The sequence below is a fragment of the Corvus brachyrhynchos genome, unplaced genomic scaffold (assembly GCF_000691975.1).
Source record: "Corvus brachyrhynchos isolate BGI_N302 unplaced genomic scaffold, ASM69197v1 scaffold106, whole genome shotgun sequence".
NCBI lineage: Eukaryota > Metazoa > Chordata > Aves > Passeriformes > Corvidae > Corvus > Corvus brachyrhynchos.
The window spans coordinates 6,227,105-6,249,210 of NW_008238834.1; the positions used below are offsets into that span (position 1 = coordinate 6,227,105).

A 22,106-nucleotide genomic window follows, 5' to 3' on the forward strand; every position below is an offset into this window, starting at 1 on the left:
TGGGAGCTTCCATCTGTTTTATGTTTTTCCTTTGGTTGTAGATCTCTTTTCCTTTAAGAAGGATGAAACATCAGACAGTAGCTATGAAGTGTCTTTTCCGCGAGTGAAGATGATCAAATATTTAAACCTTTTTTTTCCCCCCAAAATTTACTTTAAACCTAAGAGTATGAGTGGTGGTGGTGATGTGAGGTACCATGGTTTTACAAGTTTCTTAAATCTTGTATAGTTAGAGCCTCTTGGGGATTGTGAGACCCAAGGAATGGATGAGAAGCAGAGACTGCAGCACTGCAACACTTTCAGCAGTATCTGAATAAACTGCAAATGCTAAAAATGTTATATTCAGCTAAAGTTTACTTGACTGAGTCCAGTGGGTGTTTTTGTTCACAGTACAGAAGTCTGGCTGGTATCACTCTCTTCCTGTAACAGTTGTTTCAGATTTGAACTTTTCCCACAAGACCTATTTCCAGTATTAGATTCAGATTGAGAAGTACTGTACAGTTGTTACTGTCTTAAAAAATAAATCTGCTGTAGCTTAATTATGTGACCAAAAGATTGGAAGGGGAGCCATGCATGGCTGCCATCTAAATGTGCTGCCATCTAAGGGTGAAAGAGGAAAAAAGATACCCATTTCATGTTAATACTTTGATAAGCCTGTCCTTACAAAGGACTTCCATGAAGTTATTCATGTATTGGGTGATAGGTCTCAGATTCAACTTCGAATAATATATTACTTATTCATTACAATTAGGTATGGAGGAGGGGGAAGATGGAAGGATGCAAAGATCTAAGAGTTTTGTTTTACTTATGGTACTTGAATGAAATTTAACTGTCTCTGATATGAAAGAGTTCAGACCATTATCTAATGCTACTTCTGCATTTATGCACCGTGGAGTAATAAAGAACCAGTTTTATTATCAAGTCTACAGAGTAAGCAAAGGCTCAAGCAAACACAGGTGATTCCTGCACTGGGATGGGCAAAGGCATAACTGCTCATGCTGCAAGTGCTGCAGCAGGTGTTTAAGGCAGTGTACTTCATTCACTGTCAGTCATGAGGAATGGGGTGGCAATCTATCAGCTTATTGAGGGCCAGACATGACCCTTAATACTCTTCTGTGCAGCGACCCAATACCATGCCTGCACTTACTATTCCTACTTCTATTATCAGCAAGACTTTAACTTCAAAGGCATTTTGAGCTTTAGTCATGGATTAAGATACGGCTGAGCTTGGTACTACATTGGTACAGAACACAACAACAGCTCCTGCCCAAATGGCTTCTTATCTAGGTGGAAGATAAGGGATAACAGGTGGATAGATGGGGAACATGAGGAGACTGAGGCAGTACTGATCAGCACAGAGAGCAGTAATATTAGTACTTTGTAAAGTTTTTGTCTGCTGGCAGTGATTTGAAGCAGAAGAGCGAGATATCAGTCAGGAGGGCTACAGAAAGCCCCTCCTGTGCAGCATGAGAGGAGACAGATGTTTGAATATCTAGGGGAGGCTGGTGTGAAATTTCTGTCTGTGGTGGGAACCATCTTTTCATACTGAGTAAGAGTTAACAAAGAGAAAGGCTTTGAAAGTTAGCACAAGTTGGTTATGCTTGGTACAGTTGGCCTCCAGAAGTGGAAGGAACCTAGATGAGATAATAAGCTCCGGTAACTTCTACCGTAAGATATGTAAAAGATGCTTCTGGCAGATGAATATGACCTGGCTTATTACGTTTTCCACAGAGCAAAAGTCACTGAATTAACAGACAGGACAAGTAAAGTCTGTGGAGCAGTTATTTTTTTTAAACCCATACCTTGACGATATTCTACAGAAGGAATCTGGAAAATTTAAATTAAGACTGTAGGCAAGAACTTGAAGAAAGGCTTGGTCTAAGATGGAGTCACAGGCCAGGGAAACAAGCCAAATAGTTATGGGATCCACTATCATCAGGATCACAGATGCCTCACAGAGGTTGAAGGAAAAATCAAGAGTTTTGGACATGCTGTTTTGGGATGTAACTAAGCATAACTCAGGAGGAGACAGTGAGACTTTAGACTGAAACAGACAGATCTGGAAAAAAACCAAAGAGGTGTACGCATCCAAAGCAATTCAATAGTTTAATGAACCACTATTGTAGTATCGGGTTTAAGATCTTGTCTCTGACAGACCACTCCTGCTGAGAAGCAACTAACTCATGTGACTAATTCTCATGAAATCAAGAGTGATAGAAAATAGTCTTTAGGAATGCAAGTCAATTTAAAATGTCTCTTGAGTGTGCAGTGTGTATTCAGAGCTCCAACATACACTATACAGTATTATATAAACCAGATTGCTGGGTTACACAGGGTCTCAGTGAAACCTCTCCAGACTGTTCTATGTATGTGAAGCGAACATTGGTATTGATTTGTCAGTTCCAGTGGAATCTCTCATATCATTTTCATTTATATGTTTAATCAGATGTAGCCTCTGATACTGTAGCTCACACCACTTTCATATCTAAGTAGTCCCCTTTAATTCAGTGGTGGTTCCCAAAGATTAAGGTGCTGTTGACCACATGTCAGTGCATTGGCAACTATTCTTTGATTATCAGACTGAAAGAGATGAGAGTAAAATAAAGTTCCAGAAATGCTGAAACAAATGTACATGTTACTTCATAATATGGTTACAAACTACAACACACTGATGTAAATAACATGAAGACTATGTCTGCTTACTGAGAGTTGTTTTTCTCCTTTTTTTTCCTCATCATTCATTTCTTAAGAAAATTGGCTAAAAAGCGGAAAGAGACACTGAGTAGTACTCGGCAGGAAATGACAGTGATGGTGAATTCAATGGATAAAAGCTACACTGAGCAAGGCACCAACTGTGATGAAGCTTTCTCTTTCATGGACACGCACAATCTAAATGGGAGATGTAAGTTTTTTCTTTTCTTTTCTTTTTTTTTTTTTTTGAAGGTGAAAGAAAGGTGCAAATGGTTTTAAAAATATTCCTCATTACTCAGTCATGGAAAATCCATGGGACCGAGAGTTTCCCACTGTGCAGCACATTACAGTGTCTATTCAAATGAGCAAGACAGTCAGACATCAAGAATAGACTTCTTTAAAAATAATATGGATAATTGAGCTTTTTTCTGTCCATCCTTTTCTTCTGCAGAAGAGCAGTGACATTACTGAAACAGTAGTTTTACCTTTTTCCAATCTCCATTATGTTGAAAATTTGATATCCCTCATGCTGTCCCAAGTCCTTCAAATGCTTCCCCTGCTCACTTCTTTTTTGGTAGTATAAATTTTTTTTTGAATGTAATAACTTAATAATGATAATTTGATTGTCTTATTATTTCCAATTCTAGATGATGCTCTTTCTGTTGCTTGTGCAGAGGAAGAACTCAGTGGACTTATCTGTTCTGTAATTTCATAAGAGATTCTCTTATATCCTGGGTCTTCTTGGATCTACCCTGAAAATAAATAAGATTTGGGATATAAAATTTCCTGTATTAGAATTTTAGTCAAGGTCTCACTTCTGTCAGAGGGTTAGCCCTAAGCAAAGGCCATGAAAAAACAGTAATTTTTTTAATTGTTTAAAAGAATGACTAGGTTCAAAAAGTTTTTTTGATTTTGTGGTTCTTAAGGAACCTCAGGGTTTTTTGCATGCCAGTGGCTTTTTAACATCTTCAGAATTTGTCAAAGATTAAATTTTGTTTCAAGTACTAACGGTATGCAAGGCCCAACTCCCACTCTTTAATAATATGCTTAAGAATTTATCTTTGATGAGCTCAATTGTACAAACACTCTGTGAGGTTTAAACAGTGAGACTTTTCTCAGCAGCATTAGGCTCAGAATTTGCAATGTTAATTTGCATTTGAGTTAGTTTTGAAATTGATTTGAAATAAATCTTTCAAATCAGACTTGCTTTTCTGGTGAGAACATACCCTTGCAGTTAATGAGATTGCTTATTTCTGTGAAGAGATCAAGAGGTTTTACTTCATCTTGCATCATCATGAGACAGTTTTCCAGTGGTGCTACTGAATGGTCATAACTACAAATGAAGCTGTAATGAGTTCCTGGGACTAAATCCTCTTTACGTAAACCACCTCAAATCTATTTGAAATTATTGCCGTAACAAGTTTTTTATACCACTCCAGGGCTAGAACCTCTAATTAGACTTGCCATAAGAACCATGGTCACCAGAAGGTGCACACTGACAGTCTTCAGGAATAATCTTTGTGTAAAGCCTAGTAGTCAAGAGATGTAGAACATTCCTACTCCCTATGAAAGTTCATTATCCTGTCTTCATTCTCTACCTACCAAGTTTTATTACCTGCAGCAGCCGTGACCTCAACTAATCTCTGCATCCATAGCCAAAAGAAGTATCACTCTGTTCTGGCCATCAAGGAAATGTAATCTCCTCATTCCAGAGACATAATCAAAGGACCATGGTCTCAGAAGTATTAATTTCTATGGTAAATGATAACTGTCAGCATTATTTAAGCCAGTTTTGAGATATCCAGATCTTAACAAGGGCTAGCAAATGTTTGCGCTGGAAGATCAACTGAAAAAAAGATGGCTGAAAGCCAGCAGGAGTAATCTCACTCCTCATCCAGCAGATCCTGTCTTCCTCAACTCTTTTGCTTCAGACATTCTTGTTAGTCCGTTTACAGGTATCCAGAATGTGCTTGCATTCCCTGATCAGACTGAGTTTGAGCTGTGTAGACAAGCAACTGAGGCTGAATTTGCAAGGAGCTTTGCTTAAAAGCCTCTAATGACTTTTTGGCTGAACATCCTGTAAAATGCTGTGATTAACTCTCACCTGTTAGATGTATCTGTGTTTACAATGGTAATTTGCATGATATTTGTATACTGGGGGCAAACTGAACTTAATTTGTTCCATTGGGCTTTCCCATTGGTTTTACAAATGGTTCAATGATTAAATAGCAATGTGAGTATTGGTCTGTGTATCACTCCCTGAAAACCACTGTTAAACAAAGAGTAATATTCAGGGTCTGTTGGTATCTCCGTGCACATTATCCACCTGTCTAAACAAATCACATAAAAAAAGGAGAGGAAAAAATAAACTACAGTAGAATATTTGCATACAGTATTTATAGTATTATAAGGAAAACTTATTAATGATCAAAGCTTCTGTCAAAAACATCTCTTGTCGTTGTGATGTCTTGTTACAAGCATCAGTATTCGGTCTAATCTTGTGAACTAAGAAGTACATTTCCCATCAGTGATCAAAATGCTTTCTCCAATGACACTTCTTTTTAGAGAATTTATCAAATTCAATGAGCTATTTCATTCACTAGACTTGCCTGGTTCTCCCTAGGTCCTGATTCCAGTGCAAGAAACACAACAGGATGAACTCTAAGCCAAATCAATCCTATATGCTGTTTCACTCAGCTTAAGTAGCTGTGTATCATTTCTCTGTCTCTAACCAGCTTTGTTTCTCTTTGCAGCTGTATCTTCACCATCTTCATTTACAATGAAAACTAACACACTGAGCACAACAGTGCCTAATTCTTATTATCCAGGTAACCAGTTTTTTTCTTGGTTTCCACCCTCTATAGACCTTTCCATAATGAAAGCATACATATTTATGTTATTATACTTCTTGCCATCAACATTTAATGCATATATAAGAAACATACCTGCTGCTAACAGTAGCTTTCTGAAAGAAAACTCGGGAACATGTATCAATCATTTACTGTTCTCTCTCTTTTTACCTTTTCTGCATTGACCTGCTTATGATGTATGACAGATCCATTTGTGCCAACTGCAATTTTAGGTGAGAACATTTCCCTTTATCAAAGTTTATTGCTGAAGTAATTTCAGAAGTTGCAGTTCTTGGGGAGCAGATAATAGTATGCAAAATGCTGGAGCTTTATGCTAAAGGGAGGGGTGGTAGACTTGGCTACACTGAGGTGCTAAGGACAGTTATCAGGCTTGATTACTACTGTCATAGTGCAAGTCATGGGAGAAAAGAAATAATTTTAACAAGTGGATTTGGAAGGAAATGTTTATGCATGTATTTGGAGTGACACAAAAGAATTTGATTATCATAGCAATTGAAATAGTTTCCCTCATTTTTTTTCTGTTTTATCTTAGAACTGAAGATGTCACTTCTTAAAAATAACTTTTTTTCCTAGTTAAACTACTCAGGATACAGAAAATCCAACAAAATACAGTTTTGGCCATCTACCAGCTATCATGTCTTCTGACAGTTCTGCAGAGTTTCTGACTTGCTTGTTAAAGTGAAGTTTCAGAGAGGAGATGGTATTTTGAACAGCAAAATGATAACATGACACTTATAGTATATAGTTTATTATGCATCAGATGTCACAGGAATGAAATAAAACAGTAGATTAAAAACATTCAGTTAAAATATAAAGCATTTCCACTTGGAATTGAGGAACATCTGCTATTGTCCAGTGTCAGAAAGAGAGAGGTTTCTGCACAGTGCTAAACAGTAAGCATGAGGCGCTATTGCATTTTCAGTGCTTAACTCTAACCCCTTTGTGGCTTGTATTCATTTACACCTCCTTCCCATGCTAACTTTAAACAGGGGCAGTTTTTTAATAGTAATTAATAACATAACAGTGCACTGTAGCAAGAATTCAAACTCCTGTGTTAAGCCTATTTATTTACTCATTTTTCAATTTATATTTTCACAACAAATTTTCCTTTCTCCTCTTTTTTCTTCTAATCACTGTAAAAAAGTTAAGACCCCTTAACTGATTCCTGTCCTTAAGCTGTAAGTTAAACAAGCTTACATAGAAGTAGAAGGAAGCATATAAGAAGTAAAAGTTAGGAAGGCAATCTTGAAAATTTGTTATTGTGAAAGAATATTTAGTGCAGTGCACTTCAGTGTGCTAACTTTGAGAAGGAACTTTGCTGGTTTTATACATTATGTAAATCTGGAAGAAGGTAATGGTAGTGACTGTAACAATGTAATAATCTGCATGCAAATGAAATTTGCAGTGCCTTTTAACTGCCTGAGATGTTAGATTTTTTTGTGTGCTTTAGTATTCATTCAGCGCTTCATCCAGTAGATGTGCTTTCTGACCTTGTGGGTGGGCTAGGAGAAATGTACTATTATCAGGAGAAAAACTTTGAGATTTCCTATCTGTATTATTAAGTTTTAGTTAATGGTTTCTTTGGTTATTTTTGTGATCCTTTTCTATATAATAACAATGGCAAAATTATTTGTTAGCTTTTTTCCCCCAAGAAATAATGTCTAAGCAAGTAATTCAGCTATCAGGCAAACACACACTGTGAAAAATAAATCCTCTGATTTTACTAAGTCTGTAAAATCTTTTAATTAGTTAGGTGTGTATTTTATGGTCTACTGCAGCAAACCTGTGCTTACTCATCTCGGAAAATATTTCAGTTATTTCACTGCATAAAATAAATATTTTTGTAAGTTTACATGTTAAAAATTTAGTACCATTTTATGAGCAGTGCTCCATTCAGATTAGATCTCTCCCAATATGTGTTTATGACTGTCTGTACAGGAATAGTGTTGTATCTTAGGTAAATCAAATTAACTATGCTTGAGTTGGTAGAGGAATACAGCTATTAACAAAGTATGCAGGGTTTTAATTACAAGTAATACCTGCTCTCACTGTCTTCCACTGTCCAAAGAAGTTGTGTTAAACTGCAGGGTCAAGCCTGTAGTTAAAACTAAATGACCTTCAGAGTGTGACCTCCTGGGAAAGGTACACAGAGTTCAGTTTTCAAAATCTGCTAGAAAAGCCACAACACAGTTACTGTTTCCAAAGTATATTATTTAATAAATGTTGTATAGCTCTACAGGAATGGATAAGTGTAGAGTAGGACAACTGAAGCTGTAGGAGTATTTAAGCCAGGCAAACGTCCCATTGCATATGGATACTGCATCTGGGGGAGCTCACCCTTTAAAAAACTCACAGCCTGAAAAACTCATGCTACAATGCTCAGAGGCAAAGTAAAAAACTGTAATATCCGTGGCTCCTAGTGTACCATACAAACCAAGGATTAAAAACACTTTACTTAAAACAACTTAAAAGATAACTCCTGCTGTATTAATGCAGCTGTAAGAGATAAAGAAATGGCGAGAGGAAGATTAGTCTAAAACTAGAGAGCTTGCAGGAAAGAGATTTGTAAGTATTAAACTGATGCTTTCATAGTACAAGACTTTGATAAGTTTGCCTTCATCTTAGTTACTAACAGTCTGTGTTGCAAAGAATTTTGCAGTTTGCAAAAAAGAAAAAAAAATCCTTGAGTTTTCTAACCTGTTTCTAAAATTGAAATAAGCAACCCAAAAAATCATTATCAACTTTCTACTTTTTTTTGTCTTTTGTGTCTTAGCCACCTTGCAGTTTTCAGGTGCCATTTCAGCAGCAACATACTGTACCTACACTTGTATACCACGCTTCATGCCATGCATCCCAAGGTGCTTTGCAGTACGATTTTATATCACATCAGACAAAAGCTGTAAAATGTTATGACTAAAAGATGAATCCCTTTCCTCTGCATTAGACCAAATTAGCAGACTGACAGGAAAAGGAGTGAAATGGCCATACTCATGCCCATACATTTTTCTCTGCTGTTTTTTGGTTTAGGTGTCAATGCACAGTTCATAATGACTCTATGCGTAGTGAGGACCAGATTTCATGTGTCTTAGTGGGAATTGAGAGGACCTCAAACCATCCTTGAAAAACGATTCATTGAGCTTTCTGGCTTTAACATGAATTTTCAGTAGTACAACTAAGACCAGAATCTCACCTTTAACAAGGTGTGTTAGTATTTTTGGTGTGTACATGAGAATCTGGGACCTTTTCATACAGAGTATTTGTGGAACTTTCTGCTATAATATATCTAACTTACGAATGTGGAAATACTATTTTAATGCTTCCCTTTCATACAGCTTATTTTACAAAGCAACATTTTTTGATAAATACCTTATTTTGTAACATTATACAGATTTACTAATTTTTTTGTGTGCAGTCAGTGAGGAATAGCTTGAATAAGTCAAAGCACCATATTAACAATTTTGCTTAAAATTTAAAAACTCTAAGATATGTAAAATTATTATTTGAGTAAACAGATAAAATATTTATGATGATTCTTGGACCTTAGAATTGGGGGTGGGTTTTTTTCTCTTGTTAAGTCTGAAAAAATTTTTAGGATTCCATCTAAAGAGGAAGAAAGTTATTTTGCTTCCTTAGGTAGCGTGCACTTTCACATCTATTTACTTTTAAGTATAGGTTTTGATCTCAGTTCCATCTATGTGAATTGACTTACAGTATGATACCTTGGTTTTAGTAAATCTAATTTATACTGTGAAACTGAGATCAGAATCTGATTCATTTAGGAAATAATTCTGTAAAGACTAAATTAAAAACATAAAATTACCTGTAATTATTAATGTAGTACTGTTGCTTATGCCCTGTTTCCTTTTTCTCCTCCTCTTTTTTTCTCCTGATATGTATCTTCTTAAAAGTGCCAATCAATGGTAAGTTGCCCATTTGCCCCATGGAAGAGATGTGGAGGGTTGGGAGAAGTATGTGTCTCATAAAAATTTTAACCAGCCCACGGGGGTCTCCTATTTGTTGGCTTGCATGTCAGTTGACATACAACATTCCATGCCTGGTGTGGTGGCTCATGATACACCGTGGTCCTAAAGCATGTTCAGCAGTCAGTCAAGACATTTTTCCTTACCAGATGATCCTTTGCATTTGTCCTCTTGTAGTTTGTCTCCAAGTGTCATTTTCAGATCTACATTTCCATTGCAGTCCTAGCTTGATGAAACCATAAGCCATTTTGTGCATCTTTTTATTTTGCTCACTCCAAACATTTGCTCTAAATTTGCAGTGTGAAATACAGCACTTTAGTAATCTGTGAAAAATACAAGTCCAGTTTCATTCCGTGGGACTTGTGGAAGTTTCAGAATGAAACTTCTATGCAGTTTGAAGCCAAATGCCAGTTTTAAAATTTGTTTGCAATCAGCTAGCAATATTTAAAACTATTTTAGAGTTTGGACTGCTCTGCAATGCTTCCATTGTAGAACTATGGACTTTGCCTCATTCCAATCAGTCTTGCAATTTCCTTGTGTAAATTGCTCCATGGATTTACTGTTCTTCTGGTGTAGCCTTCACAGACAGAACCAATGCTGGTGGTGTCAGAGTTCTGCCATTCCTCTAGAAATCTCTGTACTTTCTATTTCTTTTAATAAGTGAAAATGAGCCAGTACACGATGAGATACTCTTTTTCTAGATGAAACCCATACGATGGTCAGTGACACAAGCAGCCTGGTCCAATCCCATACCTATAAGAAGAGAGATCCAGTGGATGTGCCCTACCAGACTGGACAGCTCCATCCAGCCATCCGTGTAGCTGACTTGCTACAGCACATCACCCAGATGAAGTGTGCAGAAGGCTACGGATTTAAAGAGGAGTATGAAGTAAGTGTCAGGTGTAAGAATCTGATTATTATGTCTTCTGAACTGTTAGTTACATGTGTTTGATGCTGACTTTTTACAACTGTGCGTACTGCTTGCATTTTACAAAAGATGGTGCTTTTTTGAACTTCACGCTTTGTCATGCCAACTTCATGTTATAAAAATTGCTTAAATATATAATTGTTTAAACTGGTATTTATAGTATTAGATTTCCAAAACCCATGCTTCAGGCCACTTCTGAAGTCACTGATGACATTTTTTCCCCTGAAATGTAGAAAACAATTCATTCCCAGAGGACCTAATCACTTGTCAACTTTCATTTGTGTAGCTGACTTAAACAAGTTTGTTCCTGTGAGGCTTTTTATGCCACTTTTATTTGAAAGTGATAGAATTGAAAATTCTTGTGTTTGGATAAGATTTGCTCCTCAGCCAAAACCTTTTATACCAGCATTAAGCCTAGAGGAAAACTACAATTAATTTATTAAAAAAAATAAAATCAAGACCATAAAATGGAATTTATAGTGCAACCAATGACATGGCTTTTTAGCTACAGTGGATCAAATGATTCTGCTGAGAAACAGGTTCCCGGAAAATTTTCAGCCTACCAAGCTGATGAATGGCATCCCATTACAGACAGTAGGTGTAGCCATGACTAATACCAGTAGATGCAATACATCAGGGTGCAGTTTGTTAATAGTGGCAGGGAAGGAGGACTTAAAATAGTGAAGCTGGAACTGAAAAACTCCTCTTTACATATGGAAATTGTTATAATCAGAAAGAACTCTAACTAGCCATATATTTGAGGGGGTTTTCAATTGAACTACTGCCATAATGCTGTTTTTCCTCTATATGCAGTGAATGACTGCCCAGTATATTCTAGCACTGCACAGGTTGCAAATCTCTTTGTTTACATTTCTGTCAGACTGATACTGTCCTCTTTTCAAATTTGAACTAGACAGCAAAATAATTTTTTCTTTATATATTTATCAGAAGGATAAATGTCCAAATGAAAAGGAAGAAATAGTTTGACAGGGGATTTGTTTTGAATGAAGTCTCATAGATGGTTTTTGCTCTAACAAGACAGCAGGATTATATAGTCTCACCAGGGAAGAGTTTGATTCAGGAGACATTCACACAAGATTCACTCTGAAAATGAATCTGTGGAACAGAACAGAAAGTAGCACACTGCCCATTAGGAGCACTTCAGAGGAGTGGAAGGATACAGAGCACTTGCTGTCATGCATAGTTTTAAGTACTTTAAGATAAAACTTAATAATTAGGGCCACTATTCTCAATAATTAGGGCCGTAGTTCACCGTCTGAGCACACAGATGTAATTTTAAGTCCTATTGGTGTCATGCACAAGTTTTTGAAGTAGCATAACTGACACAAAGGATAAAGGTTGAAAAATCGTCTGTAAGGAATGGCAGGATAGTACTTAACTTGTTCACTGCTCAGCTCTGCATTAGGATTTACCCACTTGGGATACTGAGTATCTGTAGGTCCCAATATACAGGGGCTTGGAGGAACACCCTGCTTTGTAGGATTTTGTCCTTCTATTCTCCTAGGAGAAGGCTCCTGTTCCTGCAAGCAAGAGCAGGCCTGGCTCATGGCTGGAGCGACTGATATTGTGCCTGTCTGTGCCTGTAGAACCAGAACACATGCAGACATGGCATTAGGGCCACACGGTAGTGACTTCATTGCCTGCTTTCCCATCTGTTTCTTGGGTGCGGGAAGAACATGAATGCATTTCTGTAAGCTTTGGACTTAAATGCAGACCTTCATTTGCGGCCTAGTGGAGTGCGAATGATTGGGATTGTGCAGAAATCCTTAAGGTTCGGGGAAATTTCCACATAGCTAGTCTGCAGTGGATCTCTAAAATCCTTTCTATCCCCTGCCAGACCCTTAAGAAAGGAGAGATTATAGCTTGGTTCCAGTGGTGTTAGACTGACAGGATAATACTGGCCTGATTTCCCAAGCACCCATACACTAATTGTGGGTTATTTAATCTGTTCCCCAGTATTATAGCATAGGAGAGCTTTTACTCATCTGAGGGCATGCTAGCCAGGAAAACAAGAAGCCTGGAGGTCTGGCTGCACCCTCTATATCTGTGGCTCTAAGGGAGAGAGTGAGCTCCTCACCCGAAGGAGCTTGTCCTGGGCTAGGCTGTCGGGGCGTACCAGCGGAGGCAAAGAATGAAGGAGGGGACTCTCCATACAGGTTCCACAAGCAGGTTTATGGCTGGTGAGGGGACTAGGGACGAAGAGCCGATTTTTTGAGAGAGTCCAGGATTTTTATACTTAAGGCAGGAAAGGTGGCGATAAGGGTAACAGACAATAGGGTAAAGGAAAGGAGGCGGGATTTACAAGGAGGCAACCAATGGTGACAACTTAGAGGACGGATTACAGGAGGCAGCCAATGGGGTATTGAGTAACACAGAAACGTCTAGAACTGATACATATTCAACTAAGGGAAATGAATATTTACAAACTTATACATAAAACAGGCAGGGGAGAACAGGAACAATCAACACAAAGTAGGCAAATAGCTGCACCAAGGGGTGATGGGATCTCACCCAAACAACGAAGGCAGGCTTCAAACCTTGGTGCCTGACCACCAAACAGTAGAATCTGGAGTTTCTTCCAGGGTCAGGGTGGCTATGGCCACTTGCACCGCACACTGGTCATGAAGCAGCCTCGTTGTTCATCTTCTTTCTGCATTAAAGAAACAAGCTAAATAGAAAAGGGAAGATTGGTTTCCGCAATTCGTCGCTTCTTCATTGTTACCCCTGTCACTTTTGGTTTTAGATTCAGTATTTTCACAGAGATTTCATTATACCCCTTCTCAAAAATTTCCGTCAAAGGGCCTTAAATCCAAGTAACGAGTTTGTCTGCTTCTAAAACAGATCAATTAGGCCACTGGAGGCCACCGTGGCTTGGCAGAAACAGATAAATTCATTAAAGTCTTACAATTTCAGATAAGTTTTGTTTTTAACCCTGTTTTTGGATCAGCTTAAATTGGTGCCTACTCAGTGTAAAGTGGTTCTTTGCCAAATTGAGGTTAGTTGACATAAGACAGTTTCAAATCGATTTCAGAGTGTCCGCACAGGAGCTCAGACTGGTTTAACACAATTGATTTAAAAATACACCTTTAATTAAACTAGTGCAACTTTGTGTAGATAAAGCCTTGAAAAATCAATTTCACATTATGTTCCATGACAGGGAGTTCTGAGCTTCCATTATCTCAAAACCAGAGGTTCCTTTGAAAAGCCAAGATTTGCAAAGGGTATCCTGCTCAGATCAGCCTCAATTACTGTAACTAACAGGAGTGTGTCAATAACAGAATTTTAAAAAAGGTTCCTCCATGTAGGTAGTTTTATCTTTAAGGCTTTCCTCCCCATTGTCTGTCTCATCTTCCCTCTTCTCCCCTTCTGTCGAACACGTCCTTTCTCAAGGTTTTCTGGCACTTAACTGTTTCAATCTGGAAATTATTTTACATCATTCAACCAATACTATTTCAAATACTGTAGTGTTATATACTGTCAGGATAAACTGCACTGAATATGTTCCATCTGTGCTGCATGGTCTTCATTCTGATGTGTTACACCAATGTAACTGTACTGATGTCTAAATCATCATAGTTAAATAGATGAATACAGGCTCAGAGTGCCTGTCAAGGTCAGGAACATGACATATATTACCCAGTGCCTGTTAAAGAATTCATTTCAGTTTAGCACTTCTAAGCACCCGTTATAGATTGGTCAAAGTATTTAAAAATAGGTTATCTGGCCATGGTCATTGTTCAGCTATACCTTGGGGGATTGTGGTCAAAGGTGATCATAAAAAAAATGGATCATTTGAAGAGGATTTGGAGATGAGTGTTAAAAATAATTGAGGGTATGAAAGAAATTCTGTCTTAATAGCACTATATTAATTTAAATGGAACTTCAGGAGATATTCGAATATACATATGCTAAGGTAGATGTGGTAATCATCAGTAAAACCCAACTCACTGAAAAAGTTTCACTGGCCAGTGGGATATCTGGGGTAAATACAAAATGGTTTTAAGAAACAAAATAGGGGGAAAAAACTCTCTAAAACCAGTAGAAATACAGATCCTTGTTTGGGGAGGCAGAAGGTACTGCAGACAAGCAGGAAATTTTTCATGGAGGATGTTTGCCCCATAGGTGCCTAATTTGAGGTTTGTTTTCTCCAAACCACTGTTAGATTGATGTCTGACTTTGAAAGAAGTCTGATATAATTTCCATTTTTTGCCATCATGCAAAGCCGTAACGGACTAGAGTACTGTCACTCAAACCCAGTCTCCATTCACATATTTTCTTTCTCTTTGATTCCAGCTGAAAGACAAATTTGCTGCCACATAACACTTTAAAGCCTTGTGCTTCTGGGGCCCTATTCTGAAATCTTGAAAATAGTAGGAAAACGAAGTATTTCTTTAATGTTATGTTAATACAGCTACTGGTAGGACCCATCTGGCCCTATTTTTTCCTGCATGTTCCTTGTGACTGTAACTAACCTTTCTCACCTCCAACCTGTACATTTTTATCACAGCTTTTTCTCTGATTTTATTTGATATTCTGCAACACCAGCTGAGACAGTCAGTACCACAATCAGTGCAGGTTATTTTCTATCCCACAAGACACAAGTTGCACAGAACACAGAAAGACTCTGGAACAATGGGTGAGGATGGGGGCTTCAGTCCACAGTGTAAATGAAGGACAGCATCTGTGTCTTCAAGAACCAGGAGCAGGTAACTGTTTCTGTTTCAATTTTTGTAATAAAGAGGAAAACTCATTAGGGATTATAAATGTAACAGAGATAGAGATAGAGATGAGATATAGAGATAGAGATAGAGACAGAGGTAGAAGTAAAATAGTGGAAACTTGTCCAGTGAAAATGGCATGGAAAATTGTTAGAAATATTCATCCATAGAGATCACTGCTATTATTTTTTTTTTGAAGTTTCAGCTGTTTAGATGGAGCTCAGAATACTCAGTGAATGCCCAGTTCAGTCGTCAGTCTTTAATAGTGGAAAGTTGCAGTGGTTTGATTAAGCCATATATTACTATGTAAGTGTTCTCTCATATACAACAAGGGATAACCCCAACAAATGGGGACATAGAGGTCGTTTATGTGAGGCAGGTACTCTTCCTTTGTCAAGGAACGTCGTTCAGACATAACCAGTTTCTTCACATTGCTCTGGGATCTGCAAAAGCCTTCCATCAATACCAGGAAACTTGTTAGTGACTGGGATTATCCCAGACTCTTGGGCACGAGAAGACTCAGCGCTGTGGAGGTCACATGTAGGGAGGTTGAAAGAAGTAGTAAAAATGAGTGACTGCCTTATCCACAAAGCATGTTTGGGTTTGTAAATCCTAAAGTACTCCAGATTAATACCAAATTGTTGAAATAAAGTAATCCCAAACCTGAAACTACATTCATTGGTAAATAGCCTATGTTAGTAGTGACAGCTTCCCAGTGCATGCAAATACCGGTTTAAGTCTTGTAGAAGAATGGGTGATTTCCAGTTGTTGATCAGCAAGAATCAGTTGTCAACAATTTTAACTGTATGACAGTTTGGGATTTTTTTTCAGTTCAGAGGAAGGATGCTCAGTTTACTGAATGTCTGTTGTTGTCAGCAAGTTTTATGCAATTCTAAATCTATCCTCTATCACCCTGAATTTCTCTTCTTAACAGATTTCACATGGATGAGAAGTGCTGTCACAGTGCTTAATAACATTCATGTGACACTGCCTTATGTCACAGTGTGGTTAACTGCCCAGTGATCAAGATGTCCCACAACTTTCTAAATCACACTGTTTCCCTCTCCCACTCTTCCTAAATGTATTCTCCTCCGATTTAAATAAAAGTGCATGTATATGCAGAAACAGGTCTCTAATTTGTTTTGTTTAAGTAGGTTTAATTAGAATTTATTCTTATCACAGAGAATAGATTTAGACAGGTCATGGCTTCATTAGAAAGGCTTTGTGCTTTTATCTGTTTGAATAGTAAAATTGCAGGGGTGTATAGACTAGAACACTTCCAGTATCCTTAGGATTACTCTCAGTGGGATGTAGGCAGCTGTTTGCTCACGCTGTGATTCAGCTATTTTTGGTACTGATCAGTCTGTGATTTACTCGGGTATGGACCTCTTGTTTTCTTCTTCTCAGTAGCCTAAACAGTGTGAACTGTGTGTGATCTCAGGCAGCAAGGACACCTAACAAGAACAAAGATACCTAATTCAGCTAAATGTTTTCTTCATGAAAGTCTGCCAGACTCAGTCTTGTATGTAAAGTTTAGACCATGTTTTGAGGAAAGCCTGGTAGCTTTAAAGTGCATCTTTCATGACCACTGTATCCCTCTAAGCAGTTAAAACAGAGACTGGTGGTATTGATCCACTCAGTGTTGGTCCACTCAAAAGTCGTGAGATATAGATCCTTAAGTTGATCAATTGGATGGATAAACAAGTGCAGGTTGTTCTTGTGTAGGAACTCTGGCAGCTATTTCAGTCATTTGCTGCTTCTACTGACTCTGGTAGTCCTGGTTCATGCTGAGACAAACATATGAATGAGTACAAAATATGTCAGCAAGAAAAAATGTGCTGTAACATGTTATTTTTCATGGACCTGAAGATGCCCTGGGAGTCTTTTCCATGTTCAGATATTTAGCAGACATTTGTTTCATATCTCAGCATAGCTGGACTGAAAATGTAAAGCTAGTTTAAAGCATCTTAAGCACCTCTGATGTTATTCCTGATCCTTAATGAGTCTACATAAGCGTTTAAAATGGGTCATTTTAACTGTTGCATGCAGTTTTGTGGATGTCCCTCTGGCGCTCCATTATCCCATGGTAATAAAGCTTCAATTTGCTTTAAAAGGTTGCGGGGGTCTTTCCCATCTTAAGTCCAGCTGTCACAGCTGTCTTTCAAAACTAGTTTTAATCTTCCTCCCCTTTTTCCTGACCTATGACTCCCATCATTAGGATCTTTTATTCTCTGAAGACATTGCAAAATCTTTCTCAATTTATTCTGGAAAGATTTGTGGGCATATGCAATGTGAAATTGGGGCAATAAAAGAAATAGTTTCCAAGTTTCAGTGATTGTTGTCAACTTAGTACCAAGCAGATCTTTGAAAATCCTGTATCCACATGTGATAAGTGCAAGTAATTAACACAGGAATTATATAATACTAATGGAAATAATTAACCTTTTCCATCCTACTGCTTCCTTCGTACATGTTTGGATGTACACAGAGATATATTCTTATTAATAACACTCACACATCATTCCACTATTTTAGCATGTGAAATCTGTTGGACATTATTCTCCTGCCTGTCTTGTCTTCATCATCCCCTTTAGCAGCCACAGGTTGAGCAGCAGTCAAACTGTACTAAGCAGACTTCTGAGTCCATTTTACTCTGGTTGTCCATTAGTCAAGTCATTTTTGCCAGCTGATCTTGCTACAATGCTTTTGCTAGTATCAAATTCATGCTCTCTCTGTACCTATTGAAATCAGGGTTTAATTTCAGACTTAACCAATCTATGTATTGTTATGGGCTATTGAACACGACAGTAGGAAACTAAATGAGGCCAGTGGACGTCATTTCAGTCATACTGTGAGTTTCCAGAGGGAAATCCGCTAGAATGGCTTTAATGCTCACAGCAGTAAGGTGATAGGTTAAACATTCTAAGTGCTAGTGACAAGTATGATTTGAAAGAAAGAAAAGTTTTTGAAACGTTGCAGGCTAGTTGCTGCGTATTTGCACCAGCCTGACTTATTAATTATTCAAATAAGACATTGAATATTTGATCAGAATCTGTAATCCTTTCTTCGGTTAACATATTATTTACTTTTGAAAAGTGCTGATGTACCATACTTTTCCCATTGCACCTGCAAAAATGAATTGGTCCAATTTATGTGCACGGAATAATATATTGTGCTTTAATGTTCAAGATATTATTCATTACTTTCTACTCATATAAGCCTTCTTACCTTCTTCATATTTTATTAGTGCCCTTTAAAAAGACATAAAAAATCAGTCATGTAGGTATTCCATTTTAAATTATGCAGATGATGTTAAATGCAATTATAATCTATTCTTTATTAATTATAGATACACTCTGTGTTTTCTATAAATTGCATTTATTCACTACAAATAATTAGGCATTTTAGTCCATTGCTGGTCTCATGACCAGAGCATTATTACTGGCTGTTTGTAAAGTGAGAGGAACACTTTTCAAATCAAATTAGCATAATTTAGCTATTAGGGTTTTCATTTAGCATCACTTTATCTACAGCATATGTAAAATATGCAGTATTTTCTATAATGCATTTGTTTTAAATAAGTTAAAGTTGCCACTACAAATTTTTCAGGAAATGAAAATATGTGTTTTTATGTAGCCTGTGGCTCAGTATATCTTTTAAGAAGTTTTCTATCTGGAATACAAGACTTCTTCTTACATGTTTCCTGTAGTGCTTTAGTGATTGTCCTGTCAATGGAACAGATGCTCATAATTTTCTGGCAGGAATGATTTCTTTTTGTAACAACATACTGATTTGATGGGCCCAAAAGAGTCTGCGGGAAGTGCTAAGTCCACTGAAAATCTGCCAGGTGGTAATTGGTCAGACAAGGGGGCTGGCAAGCTTCTCTTCTCTCTTGCTGGTTTCCTGCCATTGCCTCTGTCTCTGCATGATAGCTGCTCCCCTGGTTACCCATCGCTCTGGATCTCCGTGATGCCCCTGCCCTCACTGTTATGGGGCTGTGCTGTTTGCTGAGCTGCTTGGCTCTGCATCTGTCTCATTAATTAGCAGTAAGGTCTCCGTGGGTCCACGACGAGTCATTTCAGTGGTGTAGGGGGCACAGCCTGCTAAAAAGCTGTGAGAAGATGCAGGCACCTTGGTCAGGCAAAGATTAGCAAGGTAACGATGGGCAGAAAATCGACCTCCAGGGCAAAGCTGATGGGAAGTCTGGAGTACCCATGGAAACAAAGGAGCCCAGGAGTGAGCAGAAGGAAAAGCAGGCTGGCCTTGGGGACTTGTGAAATACTGTCAGTGAGAGTCAGTATTTCAGAAATGACATGAAGGCAGCATCAACCATGTAAAATTATTGGAGTTACTGGGTGTGCAGCTCAGTTCGAGACTGATGAAAATTCATAATATTGACTCTTCTTCACAAGACAGAAACAGCAGGTCGGAGTCACTCGACGTAAATCCACACACAAAAGCTGAAAGGTTTAGGTCTAGAACATGATTTGGAAGCCAAGACAGGGAAGACCTTAAGCACATGTTTGAGTTTAGTTGGTTTAAATGGGATTCAAGGGACTGTTTTGAAGTTGCTTTTAATATACCTTCTTTCCTGTTTTACATTTTACCGTTTACATAAATGGAAGCCACACAAGGGACATCAGAAATATAATAGTTTAGACATGCTCATATAATGGTGAAGAAGCTTGAATGTCTGTCCACAAGAATGGTGCAGTTTCTTCCCCTTAAGATCTTAAAAAGATTCGTGACTGACAGTGCCCTGCTTTGGTCTGTGTTAAGAATAAATGGCATATGTTTCTGTTAAAATCAGCTGAGCTCAGTTATTACTCATCTAGCTTTAAGGTGCTTGCCTATGCTATAATAACAGTTCTTAATATATTAAGAAAAGAAGTTCTTGTTTCTACAAGACAGATGTCTGGGTCCCCAAGAGACAGGCTGTCTCTGCTCTTACACCACACACCAAAGGGAATGAAAAGAAATGAGGACCTGCTTTGATGCACAGGCTGGGGCTGTTCAGAGGCAAACATAGCTATTGCTGCCTTTGGCTAACAAAGGGAGCCTGCAGTAAAGGGGGCATAAGCTCTTTTTGTGAAATTGTAGATTTTTGTCTCTGTCCTAGGCATAAAGGGTTCCTTTCTGAATGGACTGCCTCCTACTGCTTGCTCTGGGATGGTGGAAGCTTCCGCACAGTACAGTGTTGGTTCCTGAAGTAAGCATAAAGTTTTAGTTTCTGATTAGTCTGGGAGAAGACAACAGAAATACTTTACCCTTGATGCTTAAGTACTTGGCTTTATCACAGAGCTTAGAGTTTTGATGTGAGATAATATTGCCTTTCAGATTGTCTATAGTAAATATTTTTACATGAGCAATCCATGTGCTTTTCCTTGCCAAGAATGATGGCCAAGCAACAGACTTCGAGTATAACATAACAAATGTTAGAAAGGTAGGTCAGATCCTGTATCCTCTACTCAGGAAGTAACAGTAAAAGCAGCCACCTCCAACCCCACATGAATAGTTAGAAAAGAAGAGAGGAGACTTAAATAGATGGGGAAAAGCTTGTAGGGCAAAGCTCTTTTTAGATTTTTCATGTCCTTCCAAAGTCCTATGAATCTAAGCATGACTGTCAAGTTGAGACACATGCTTTTTAATCTTGAGAAAGTCTGCATGCAACAGTTCTTCAGTCTTTTGTGATGCCAGTATTGCTCTTCTATGCGCTGTCAACCATTAGTCATTGCCAGAACACTTTAGTGTATTGTTTGCTTGAAACATATTTCAGAACATTGTCTGCTGCATTAGGCTGTGATATCTGCTGAGCTTTTGTTCACTTAGCCTTGATTTTTGTCTGCAGCTGTTTCTGTTTGTCATCGGTGTCTCTGGTCAAGCTGGACAAAGAAAACTAAAGTAAAGCTCTGCCTTTCCAGTTCATGATTTTGCTCATTCACCCACTTTTACGTCAACTGCACCTTTTATGCTCTGTGTAACACTGTTGTACACAGCTTCCGTAAGGTGGGCATCATAAACTTCGTAAAGATTATGTGCATCAGAAAATCCTTAAAAGTGACACAGAGCCACTTTATCAGCCCCAGTACCAAGTCTCTACTTTCTTTCCAGGACAGTGAAATCACTCATTCCAGGCTGCTGTAATACCCCCTTAGGATATTCTGAACTGTGCCAGAGATCAGTGTTACTTCTGCAATGCTAACAGCAATTATTCATTATTCCTTATAATACAGGGTATAAGCAGCACCCAACAAAGCTATTAAGCAGCAGGTTTAAAATGAACAAAAGGAAATATTTTTCACACAGCACATAATTACATCATGGAGCTCATTGCCTCCAGATGCTGTGAAGGCAAAATTATAAATGGGTTAAAAAATGGGCTAGACAAATTCATTATTAAACACAATGGCTGTGTGCAGTCTCTGGCTGAGGAAGACATTGCTCAGTAAAGCCATTGATTGCTAGAAGCTACAAGGGTATGCTGGGGAAAGATTCATTCTCTATTTGCTCTATTCTTCATACTTTTTAATAAACATCTGCTACTAGTTCTGTTGCAGAAAAACTAATCAGTTGTATGGACCTCTGGTTTGACCCAGTCTGGCTGTTAACACACATAAAGAGGAAAAAAAATAAATCAATGCTCCTGTATATACACAGCAAACAATGTGATGTGAAATGATAATTCTTTCTATTTTTTTCCCCATAGTGGTAGTCAATTTTATAGAGCTAACATCACTTCAGCTTATAAAGAACACAGACTGCTCTTTTAATCAGATAGCATCCTCAGTGTTTTCTAGTTCTTTTACTCTACTAGCTCTTCTCCTAGTTCACTGTCTTACTGGTGGACTACAGGACTGCTGTGGACTGGGGCTGCAGCTTGATGATGCTGTAAAGGGAAAGA

The 22,106-nt window shown here is 38.1% G+C and overlaps 1 protein-coding gene across 13 annotated transcripts in view; it reads left to right on the top strand.

Moving 5' to 3' along the window:
- Nucleotides 1-22,106, top strand: part of PTPRM (protein tyrosine phosphatase, receptor type M) — a 457,910-nt gene that overhangs the window by 361,033 nt on the left and 74,771 nt on the right. For 4 of the 13 annotated variants that reach the window (XM_017738297.1, XM_017738301.1, XM_017738306.1 and 1 more), the window contains 5 exons: nucleotides 2,748-2,899; nucleotides 5,442-5,516; nucleotides 5,744-5,770; nucleotides 9,467-9,478; nucleotides 10,240-10,427. In XM_017738297.1, coding sequence (XP_017593786.1) covers nucleotides 2,748-2,899; nucleotides 5,442-5,516; nucleotides 5,744-5,770; nucleotides 9,467-9,478; nucleotides 10,240-10,427 — 454 coding nt within the window. The remainder of the gene's footprint in view (nucleotides 1-2,747; nucleotides 2,900-5,441; nucleotides 5,517-5,743; nucleotides 5,771-9,466; nucleotides 9,479-10,239; nucleotides 10,428-22,106) is intronic. The other 9 variants (XM_017738302.1, XM_017738304.1, XM_017738309.1 and 6 more) reach the window with 4 other exon arrangements.